Genomic DNA, 12,411 nt, shown 5'->3' with positions numbered 1-12,411 from the left:
GTTATGAAAGCAGGCATGTGTGCTTATTCACTGTGCGTCATTTGTATTAAGGACTATCTGAAAAGTCTCTTGCCTAAGCCTAGTGCAATAGCAATCATGCAGTGCAGATAACTTTTATTGCAGAGAACCCTAGTGGTTGTGAAGTCCTTGCATGTTAGTACAGACTAAAGAACAAAGTGCTGTGCAAGTGTGACCGACATATAAAAATTATGTACCCTGGCATACACACCTGCTTCATGCCACCTTCAAGCATCAAGCAGATGTTGTGCACTGTCCATGTGATGGCAAATTATTCCAGCATGAAATTATGTTTAGTGACCTATTTAGCCTGTTTTAACAAATGTGTTTTGTTGTATCAAACATTTACCAGGAGTCTTATTAGATAAGGCTTTTTTTTCTTTTGATTTTATTCATTTCTTATAACCCGTCACAGCAAATAGGTGACAGGTGATAATGAAATCTGGCATCATTCCAGCCAGTGATGAAGAGTGAAAATGGAAGATTAATGCGATGATTACATAAGATGGGCCCCTGCTCTGTACAGCTGGCTTAAAAAGCCAGATGGCCTGTAATGTCCTGTCATAGGGATTTTGTTCATGGTAAAAAAAAAGTCCTATTCTTAAAATTCAATTCATATACCTCTTGCAGCTGAATAGCTTTGTACACTGAACCACTTAACTACAGAGTTAGTTGCAGAAAAATATCGTACTGCCAGCAGTAGTGTTATTTCTAAAAATGTGCTGCTGGTGCAGTTTAGGTGCTCAAAACCCTCCGCATTATTTATCGATCCGTCTGGTGTAGACCAGTGGTGCAGCAGCAAGTAGGAAATGCTTGTATAGCATGCACTAGCTTGTTATGTAGATGTGTTAAGCTTGGCTAATAATGGAAAATTGTGAAAAAAAAATATGCACACAAATATTAAATTTGAGGACTTCCATCATGACATTCCATCAGACGGAAGTGGAGCCATGTGCAAAGTTAATCACTGTCACATAGTTACATAGAATGCTGTGTCCCAAGTTTGAGTTGCATGGTACTTTTCACCAAGAATTTGAGAATGCTAGGTGGTGTTATTTCATGTTTCAAATGCTTTGCTCTAGTAGAGTTTTAATGAACAGAAATCACTGGCAGCCACAGTTATAATCTTGGTTATTGATTAACTGCAGTGCTGCATGTTTTTTATGGATCATGAAGAGTGGTAAATACAATTATTCTGTTGTATGATTAATGTTCTGCAGTGCATTAAAGGGACACTAAATAAGTTGAGCTGTATTAGTAAATGATGCTGTTACAATACAGAAAAGGCCACTCTTGCATAAGAGGTGGCTTGACAAGACAAATGAAAGGGAGGTGGTACAGACATCGAAGTTGCCACAATGGTGCCTGCTTGGGCCTAATTGTCGATTTTTTTATCTGTACAGTTGTACTACGTTGCGTCGAAGAAGCCACAAAACTGAGCTAGCTTTGACAACTTTTATTGAGCCACAATGGTCCAAATGAGAAAAAACTCATTGAAATTTATGTCACGCATACCCGCTGGCCCGATTTCAGAAAATGAATGTTTGGGTGTCATTAATTCTGCTACCATGAAAGTAGAGTGCAGAAAGAATACTCTATCATTGTAAAATTATTTGTTGTTTCTCTTTAACATCATTTTCAAGTCAGAATTCAAGCAGACTTTCCAGGGGAATGTGCCAGAACTACATCTTGTAAAACTGCGTGCACTTCCACCACTGCGCTTCAGGCTTGCTTCGCAGGGGTACAAAAAAAAAGGAAAGCGTACAAGGCACATGTCAAGCTGGCCAATGAAAACATTTGGTTGCATCACCCATTTACATGCCATTTCAGTTTTATTATGGTAACTACTTTTGATCCTTTTCGTGCTCAGTGAGAGAATGGGCACAGGCACAAGTGGATAAATAATAAAGAAAAAAAAAGTGAGACAATGAAGGCAAATAACAATTTATCCCCTTCAATTGTGGAGCTTGTCAGCAAAAATGAGCATTGTATTTTGAAACTCTAGAAGTTGGAAGTTATTTCGTGGGGCGTGTGCTATACATAATATTCATTTTTTTAAGATTGGAGACATGCTTTATGAAAACAGTGAGACTACGCTTGCAAATTTTTCCCACACTGAACCATATGAAATCTGAAAAGAAAAATGGTCACTTGCCCATTTTCCAAGAAATCTATATGGATTTCCTTGTGACTTTGACTAGATGACTATTGGGTAGATTAGGTGACTCAGTGGGCAGATGACTATTTTTCCCTTTCATGAACCTTCCACCTTCACCTTGCAGACTTCTGCAGAACACGTTTGCCATAATGAATTCTGCTCTAAAATGACTGTCGCTGCTCACAAACTCATACTAGCAGCTCATGAAAGGCAAGTGAATGCTGCTCACAGTATTTAGAGTGACTGCTTTTATGCATTTGGATTTGTGAGCACACGTATAAAGCCTCACTGAAATATGTACAACACCTTTATGCGTAAAACACAGCAGTTGTGATGGCCCCGAGAAGCGATTTTAAACGTTGTTAGAATAAATTTCTACGTATGCAGTCTAATAAAAGGACCCAGGCTCTTAAAGGATAATAACAAAATTTTATTACTGTCCAAGTGTCAGCAGACACTGCCTAAAATTTTTTTGCTTACCTACTATATATTAGTGGCCAGACGAGGTAGAACAAGGTTGGCCCTTGCTGACTCACAAAGCAAACCTTTTATTTAAAGCCCACATTGGCTGGCCTCTGTGCAACTTTACATTGGTTGCAGACCGAGAGTTAAGAAAATATGGTACTTGTACCTAAGCAGCCACGGAGCTTGCCAGCTTTCTGTGGATGATTGAATGATTGATGGCAAGCGAAACTTTCATGATTTTTCACATTCTCTTTCTGTGCTGATCCACCCATCCTGTGATGCAGTTTAAAATGGTGGTCTACTACTAGTACAATGATTCCTGTGGGCAAGCCCGCATTCCACTTTGGGGCTAAATTTACATAGGGCTCACCCCAAATAAAGAAACAATGATGCTCTCGATCACCTGCAAGTTGAGTGTGCATACAACATGTAGTTGAAAAGCTAATGGAATTTCAGAAGCATGCTGCTACAGTGGCTTTACTGGTTTGTACAATACCAATTCACAGATGTCTTTGTGCATTGCATAAATAGCTAGTACGTGCTTTGTGGGAAATACGTGAAGCAAGAATAAAAGTTGTGAGGAAATGCTCCCGGTCCTTTCCACTAATATGAGATTACCTATCAGCTTCCCTTGCAAAATTCCGTAGGTTGCTCTGCAAGCTGTAAAAAGAGCAGAGCCATATGAAATTAATGTGAGTAAAAAAGAGCAGAACCTTAACAGTATCTGCTTGCAGAAGAAAAAAATGCTGAGGCAAGCAGTTTCTACTGGGGCAGATTTTTTCTGCAACATAGCAAGGGTTGAGTGTTCAACCAAATACATTTGATCAATTCACTGTTGGCTACAACCATGGCTGAAGTCCTGATGAGTTAACTGACTGCATTGTGCTAAAGGACCACTGAAAGCCAAATTTTTGCTGTGACATTTATGGTTTAATGAGTAGGTCCGTCTTATAATCATGAAGTAGAATCGTTAATGTTCTACCATAACATACAGCAAATGTTAGTGTCATTAATTATGATCAATTTTGGTGGAACTTCAAAATGCCCTGCCAAAATTGTAAGAGAAAGCGATCCACTGCAGTGAAGCGCTGTAAGATTACGTGTGCTCAAGCTTTGGTGACATTGAGAATGCACTTTCTGAATCGGGGCCCCGCTTGCAGAGAAGAATGAAATGACGTGGGTGTTGTGGCATGAGCCAGGGCAAGAAACACCAGGCATACGCTCCTGCCAAAATTTCTGTCTACCATAGAACACCAACCATAAAACAACATGGGAGGCACCTGCCCACCGAGCGCCCATGTCACAGTGAAGCGTGTGCCTCGTCCAAGAAAAAGATTTCTTGCCACGCCACTTAAGGTGCCACTGGTGTAAGCAGCCAGATCCACCTAGAGAGCAGCCCGACAACAAAGCAAGGGGGGAGAAAGACGAAGGCGCTTGTCGTGCGCCACACAATCTTGTGTGCCAGTGACGTCGACAATACTTGTTGGGCAGGCGAAACATCGCAGGGAGCCTGAAGAGCCACTAAACGCATCACATTGGTGATGATGTCATGAGTTGCTGCCAACTCAGATGATCACTTGAGCTTACTTTAAAACCATATTAGAATATGTTTCGGGTTATGTCTGCCACTGATAACCAGGAGAATGCACCAACAACACAAACATCTCAAGTTTGAAATTTTGGTGTCAGTGGTTCTTTATGTATTCAACTATTTCTTATCTTTGTTCTACATGACAAAACCTTAAGCTGTAGGGATCACATCTTTGCATGCACAGCCTTTTAAATCTCTGTAGGTTGTGTTTCAAACTCATGAGATGCTAGCAGTGCTTGAAATTCTGTCTGCTTCTGAGACAAGTGGCCTTGGACTGAAACTTTAAAATAATGCTGAACATAAGGAAAAATCGTGGAACAACTTAGCTGAAAACATTTGTTTAATCTCAATGCATACTTCACTTCAGGCTAGAGTCAACCTCATTTCACACCCCTATGTTAATTTTTTTAAGGAAGGATCACTGAAAATTTGTTTGCTACAGCTAGATGTATGAAATAATGATGACCAATGATTAATTAATCATGACATGAAACCTTCGAGTGTAACTGCACACTAAGCAAAATGTAACTTATTAACTGTTAGCCTTGTGAACTATGTCCAAGTCTACAATTTATCGCAAAAGCTTTCAAGCTAACAGGCCATTGACCATATAACATCAAGTTGGCACAAGCCTGATCAAGTAGTATAAAAACATGCAGGTCTGCAAGTGCTTCAGTATCTATACATACAGACCTGCATGCTTTTATACTACTTGATCAGGCTTGTGCCAACTTGATATCTATCATACCTATATTGATATCTATCAATATCTATACATACGAAGTAGACTAGTGCAGATGAGCATAGCACTGCCAAAACTCTTTGTTATGTACTGCGAACTTTTGCAACAGATGATGCACGGGTAAATGCACAGGCCACTTTATACGACTGGGTATCAAAGTATTTCAGTCGCAATGTTAAACTAGCTGAACTTGCCACACTTACTGGCATCGATGAGTGTGTGTGTATTTTTTTTTTCTATGCAGACCATTGATTTGTACATAAACGTTGCTGGTCCTAAACATGGTTTACCTGTGCATGCTGAACACATGAATATTTTGACAAATAGGAAATCAGAATTTGAAGCTGGCAAGCAGCTACATGTAGCTCTTTTGTTGGTGTGTGTGTGTGGCTCAGAATGTAACTTGTGGACCTTCCATGAAACATTCCACTGAGAAGCATAGCATATTGTCTAAAATACCACAAGACCAAAGCACTCCATCCATCTCTGCTATTTCAGTTGTGCACAAGAGGTTTGAGAAGCTGTGGACCAAGCCTTGAGTGTTGTTTTATTGACTTGTACATGGTGTACGCTTTGTTCTGTAAATATAATGAGAGCTTTGAATGTTAAAAACCAAAGACCACGAGTGTGTAGATATATATCTACCTCACATGATTATTTAACGCAAAGCGTGCTCTCTTGTATTATGCAATGTCACTAAAGCCTTGCCTTGTGCGTGTGTGTAGTGTGCAATGTTATGAGATTTCATGAAATAAAAATGAAAATGCGGTTCGTTGAAAAATATCATGTCATATAACTTTTTTCGCATTACAACCTAGCTTCTACATCTAAAATGTGATGACTGCAGGGTCTTTGTTAGAAACACTGGCATGAATATAGGCCTTAGTTTTGCCTGTGTGTGCCAAAACCAATTTCAGGCCTACATTATGTCATAAGTATCATCTTGAGATAGCAAATACAGATCTCAAAGGACACGCTTTTGCTCACAGAAACTGGACACATGTCATAGGTGCCATTTATGCCACTCATGCAGCTAGTCTCATAGTCAAGCCAGGCCAAGCTGCATGAAAAGTCCACATGGCCACTTGGCTGGCTCAGAATGCAGAATGCAGCACTGAGGAACGTAATAGCGGGGTTCTACTGTACTACACTGCATAACAGTGCTATGACTAAACTAGCATGCTGTTGAGTGCCTACGTAGAGATGTGAAAGGACAGGAAATCACAGTTTTGTGCGACACAGTATTACACAAGATTTAATCCTTCCATAAGGTCAGCTATGTTACCATTGCTGGTTGTGTCCATGGTGCTCCGGAGTTGCTCTACATTGCTGATGAATGTCTTCATCGTGGTGTCACATTCACTGTTAGACAAGTAAAGCACCTCATTAACATTGTCCGGTATCGACTGGAAGTAAACTGCACAAAAAACCTTCTTCAGCCTTTGGTACATTTCTTTCTTCAGTGCTTCATTGCGGCAGACAAAATTTATCACCACAGCACCTGTAAAAGTTGGAAAGGTAATTTATGCATAGCTGATGATACAAGAATTTATACATTTTAATATTGATATGCAAATGTCATAAGTATCAAAGCAGCTGGTAGAACTAAGGTGTTTGCATTCACAAAAATGATCACTATCAATCGAAGCCACACCTAGCTACAAAAACAGACAATTTGAAGAGAGTGAACAAGGAATTTTTTTTTCAACAGGGGACCCCGCAGTACTTTTTCAATACGTATAGTTGTAAAACATCACCCATCTGTAGTCAGGGTTCCCATGAACATGTGAGCCTAATATTACTGCATTGCATGTAGCATGGAATTCAGTTTCATGTAAAAAACTGCTAAAATTGCTTGCTCTTTGCTTGAAATCAAATGGCATCACCAGCTGTACAGCGAGCAGACCCGACTACGCAGCAAACTGCCCGTACTGTAGAGTTCATGAATGGTGCCCTGGTAGAAGATAATAGAAACCATGTGCTATGCTCTGTAGTTACTGTGGCCACATCGAGGAGCTGTGCATGTTTCAACCAGAAGTAGTGGCCAATACATTCAAAGAAAAAAAGAGCAGAAGGTGCTCAAGGTCATGATGCATGGTTATGTGACTTCTGGGCAACACAATACCACATTGCAGGGGTGCAACAGCTAGAATAGAATTTGGAGCAATTATTGGAGCACGAAAATGTTACCTTTGGAGCAGGTAAATTCAAGTTTGGAGCAGGTTACGGGGAGAAAAAGAAACCTTCATATTTGGGCACCAAACCTTAAATTTGGAGCAGTATACCGAAGAATGCTTACTTTTGAAACAGAAAACAAAAAGATGTACAAACTATTCAACTTCAGCAAAATCATACTTTAGCTCCAGTGGACAAGGTCCAGCAAAACTGACCAATGAATTCTGCGGAATACTGCAAGGTGTGGTGAATTTGTACCAACCTGCAAAGCAGGTTGATCCAGATGCTTAAGGGATGCAAATGGGGCAATGGCAAGCTGTTTTCCTTACTACAATCGATGCGCACTCCGCGTAACTGCGGTGCACTAGGCGGTCACACTCAAGGAGGTGGCAGCGAATGACATGTTTATCACCCATTAAATGCATGCAGTACATTTACTGAAGCACTTATAACAGCACTGTGCCCCAAATGTTACTGAGAAGATAGTTGAAGGTGCTTATTGCGATAGGGTTGCCAGCGAAAGGTCATGCTGGTGCACTCGTTGGTGCCCACCGTATCACAGCTTGGTGCTTTCCCATGCCTACCACTAAAAGGGCCACCACACTGACACCGAAGTCAAAACAATTAGTCGACAACTCTGCATTTCACGAATAGGTGGAAGGTCTTTGCACCACGTATGTGGTCGGGCTCACCGCAAGTTAGGGGGCGCAGTTATTCTTTACAGGATGAACTAGTATGGCTCAAGCAGTCAGCGAATATAGCCATTTCAACTACATTTCGGCTGTTAGTACACTTAAAAAGGATACACGCATTAACAAAATTTTACTGCATATATACGACATGCTAACCCATGCATGTGAGCTCTACTACTTCACAGGCCTCCCACACTCAAGTTTGTGTAGCTCCGTCCCCTGCCCCAGCGAGAGAGAGACCGAACGACCAGTCGCTCGGAGCGGTTGCACTTGCTTGGTTTTCCCATTGTGCGCATGGGAAACGTGCTTCTCGAGGCTTTTATCTCGCATTTTGCTCACTATGGCTGCCGCTCTTTCATCATCCTGGAAAGCAAGCAGGCAATCCTGCTGTGTTGTGAACTGTCAGAAAAGTTTTAAAACAAAGAAGCGCCTAAAACTGCCCGTCAGGTTCTACCGTTTACCATACAAGCAGTGCGAAGAGCAGAGGCTGCAAGAGAGGATTACGGCAGTTAGCTGCATCAAGCTATACTCTTGCGGTCTTGTCATCTGAATGTAAGTCTTGTCGTATACAGTATTATAAACTATTAATGTAAAGGGAAGTGCGTTTCGTGAACCAAAGGTGCAACAAATAGATAGCTGCTGTACATTTCGAGACTGCGCAGTGGGTGCTGGCTTTCCAAGTCAACCAGGCTATCCATTTGTAATGTGACAGCAGCGGTGCATGTTAGCTCAATGCACCAGTTTAAATATCGTACCGTGAGTACCACAAGTGTTTTATTCAGCTCATGGCACTGCATTTTCCATCTCAGGACTTAATCTGCATGTTTACACTGAGCGTTTATATTGGCCTTGCATGCAACACGCCATGATTGCTTAGCAGGCTGAGGTTTTATGCTGCTAAACTTGAGGACATGGGTTCGATTCTCTGATACGGCAGCCACATTACGATGGGAGTGAAATGTGGTAACACCCGCGTAGTTCGAATAAGGTACACGTTAAGGAACTCCAGGTGGCTGAAAGTAATGCGCTGTCCCCCACTACGGCATGCCTCATAATGTTATCATGGTTTTGGCAACTAAAACAGAAGAAATTATAGTGGCCTTGCATGCGCTCATGAGCCACAGGCACAATGTAGTTGCCACTTTGGCAGCGAGCTGTATAGAAAACCAAAGTGACATTTCAATTATCGATTGTTTCGCGAGATCAGGCGCGGTTATCATCAGAATTAAATCTCAGCGTAATCATGAACATGCACGATCACATTGGGCATTGCATGCGGTATGATGCTGACCAAGCGAGTGGTTAAAACAACGAAAGCGACATTAAAATAAGTGCACATGGTGCGTGATACGCATTGATTTTATCATAGTCGAAATCCTGCGCTGCAGGAAACATGCATGATTGCAGTGGGTCTTAAGCATTTCCTTCCATGCACCATGATGCTAACAAAGTAAAGCTGTCAAATCAGCCAAGGTGGCATTAAACTTGTGATTGGACGTTGCTATCATCCAAAGCAAACGTTGTCAGAAGTGAAACTCTTGTGAAACTGAACACTGCAAATTACGATTTTGCCAGTGAATCAACCAGACAGACGTAAATTTGAGGTCTTCACACTGAGCTCGTGTGACATTTTGCCGCACGGCAAAATTGGTATCCAAGCAATCAAAATTCGAACAACAAAAACGCACCCGAAAGCGTGGTTGTTGTTTGCTGACCGAGGAGACACCACTGCTGCAACGAAGGTGCGTTCAATCGGTCACATAATTACAGAACTCGCACAGTCACCTTAATATTCATGTCGTACAAATGTGCCCATTCACCACGTGTCAACACGCACGTAGCACTCGCACACAGCGTCATCTTCGACAACTTGCTCGGTCCCGCAAAAATGGTGTGATTCACACCACGAAAATGTTTTTCAATCTCTGCTATCTTTTTTAAACCCCCAGAGCAAGCGATACATGATAATAATAATTGTTGGGGTTTAATGTCCGAAAACCATGATATGAAGCAAGCAATACATGAGGCTGCACATGCACGGCGAGCAGATGACAGTGCATGCAGGGCTTGTGAACGTGCAGAGAGAGCGCAGTCAAAAGGTGAGAGCGGGGAGACCAGCGACCGGTTTTTTGCAAGAAAGGCGGCGAAACCCGTGCACCACAGCACTGTCTGGCTGAGGTTGGGGAGCCATAACAAAAGCAGTGTGTTGAAGCAGCAGAGCTTCTATTAGCACCCAGCAGTGCAAACAATGATGACATCCACATTAAAGGGGTACTGACAAAAAATTTCGCGGCCGAGATAGCCTGCTGGATCAATTTGCGTGTACGTGCGTGTACCATCTGCAAAATATTGACAGCGAATAAAGCTTGGAAGGTATTTTATATGAATTTTGAAGTTCGTGTGCGCGATCCAGCATTATAGGCCGCACCTGTTGCATTGACACCCTCGGAGGTGACCCGAGGTGACCCCCTTCTTCCCCTACGTAACCGTTGTATCCGGTACAACAAGTTATGATGACGTCGTAGCCGCCATTTCTGTTTTGACGCGCTCGCCGCTGCGCTGTTGGTGTCTCAAGGAAATCGTCGCCAACAGACGACAATGAGGAGGACGACGACAACGAGGACGATGATGGCGACGACATCGCGCAGCACGTGCGGCAAGTGTGCGAATGCGAGAAGACGACGCGAACAGCGCGGAAGTGCGTCACACTTCTGTGTGCTGACGTGATCGAGCGCTGCAGCCGCTAGGTGGTGATAGTTGCACCCGGAGGCTTGTCGTTTTTGAAACCGAAACTGACACTGGTCGGTAATGAGAAGCCTGTAATTAATTATCTGTCGCGCGCTGCAGCAAACGATGTGCCGTGTTATGACTAACAGGCCCCCAGCAACACATTGCAGCAAAAAAACGTGAGGCCAAAAAAATTTTTGTGTCAGTACCCCTTTAAGATATGCAGCGCCTGTCAAACGAACACCTGCCAACTTGGTGACCTGGAAATTCGAGAGATTCAAGAAGTAGGGGCGAGGGGGAGGGCTCGAGAAAAGAAGGTATTGTAGCCTTTCAGAATAAATGCGGAAATTCCGCAAGTGCTCCCTTGAACTGTTATCATTTTATTTTGGTTCAACTTATGTAGAATGGAAGGGGGAAGTGTATATAAAAAAATGTGGGATAGGTTCGTGTTTAGCCTCGATGCTCAGTGATATGTTCTTCGCCATACATGACAATAAGGTTGCAAGGTCATCTAGAGAAATTTGGCGTGTGTTGCACTCTTCGATTTGTTTATGATTACATTGTTACTTATAGTGTGACAACCTCAATACTGAGAAACATTTAAATTTTCATCCAATATTCCTAGAGCATCTTGAACCCATGACATAACACATGAAACACCAGTTTATGATTCCATTAGGTTCTTAAATCTTTCGTTTCAATTCACTCCATCCCACATGTGCTCGTCCTACGAGCACTGAGCTCAAAAACCCATCCTGCCATACGCTTCAGCTCACTCTAAAACTGTAAAAAGAATCATGGTTAATTCTGTTTTTAATAATGTTAAAAAAAGTGTTGTGAGCATAGCATGGAATGAAGCCTTGGTACACAAGTCGATCGCTTCATGAAGGCTGAGTACCCATTCGAAATTATGACCTCAGTGGCACAAAAACTAAGAAAGGGGGGGGGGGGCAAAAAAACAAAAAACAAAAACAAACTAGGATGTAATTGACTCAGTTAGAGAGTTGTTCCTGTGTCATACCTTCATCAAGCTTCGAATGACCTCAGAAGAATTGGAAATCATGCAGGTGTAGATATAGTCTTTTTGGTGCTGAAAAAAATTGGCAGCATGTGCAAAAAGGTCGATGGCATGAAGTGCAAACCATGTAGGTGTTCTGTTACACATGTTAAAGGGTTTGTTCAGTGTCAAAACGGTGTGATTTATTCTGATTTAATCTCTGCCCTTGTCATGTGGCAAGAAGTGCAGCGGACAGACTGGCCGCAGTCTGAACCAAAGATTAACAGAGCCCTTTGACAATGTTGCATGTGTAGCCACTTGGGGCCATGTTGCCAAGCATTGCAGAGATTGCATAAGAGAAGACAACGACAGTTAGCCCTATGAACCAATACACACAGATTACATTGTCGTAGGAAAATGCCATGAAGCCCTAACAAGAGAGATATTGGAGGCACACATGACTGCAAGATTGAAGGACGGATGTATAAGTGCGCCCTCAGTAGCACTGTTGCAAAAAGAAATCAGATAGTACCTTGATTGTGAAATTTGACATATGTCAGTTTTCTGCTGGCACTTACATTATTTCTGGTCATTAGTGGGTATAAAAAGACTTGCTGGTTCCAATAAATATCAGTTGTAAGTCAGCTCTCTGTGTGTCCTGTGTGCCTTCTCTGTGCTGTCTTATGCACCGTTAATATGGAAGGAGCTGATGTGGTGCTACAGAAGTTAACAGATTCTTTTACAACCTACTCTGCTAAATAGCTTACCCAAAACAATGTTTGCAAAAATATCTTTAGACCATCAAGGTAAAAAAAAGATTACGAATGCTTTTTGGCAAGGCATTGC

The 12,411-nt window shown here is 42.1% G+C and overlaps 1 protein-coding gene across 1 annotated transcript in view; it reads right to left on the bottom strand.

Moving 5' to 3' along the window:
* Positions 1-6,207: 6,207 nt before the first annotated feature.
* The window catches only part of LOC119394967 (eEF1A lysine and N-terminal methyltransferase), a 38,399-nt gene continuing 32,195 nt past the window's right edge, over positions 6,208-12,411 (bottom strand). The window contains exon 13 of the mRNA XM_037662266.2: positions 6,208-6,475. Within this exon, the coding sequence (XP_037518194.1) occupies positions 6,219-6,475 (257 nt within the window). The 3' untranslated portion in view covers positions 6,208-6,218. The remainder of the gene's footprint in view (positions 6,476-12,411) is intronic.

Source organism: Rhipicephalus sanguineus, chromosome 1 (assembly GCF_013339695.2).
Source record: "Rhipicephalus sanguineus isolate Rsan-2018 chromosome 1, BIME_Rsan_1.4, whole genome shotgun sequence".
Taxonomy (NCBI): domain Eukaryota; kingdom Metazoa; phylum Arthropoda; class Arachnida; order Ixodida; family Ixodidae; genus Rhipicephalus; species Rhipicephalus sanguineus.
The sequence above is the reverse complement of the archived record's forward strand: the minus strand, read 5'-3'. Positions and strand labels throughout refer to the sequence as shown.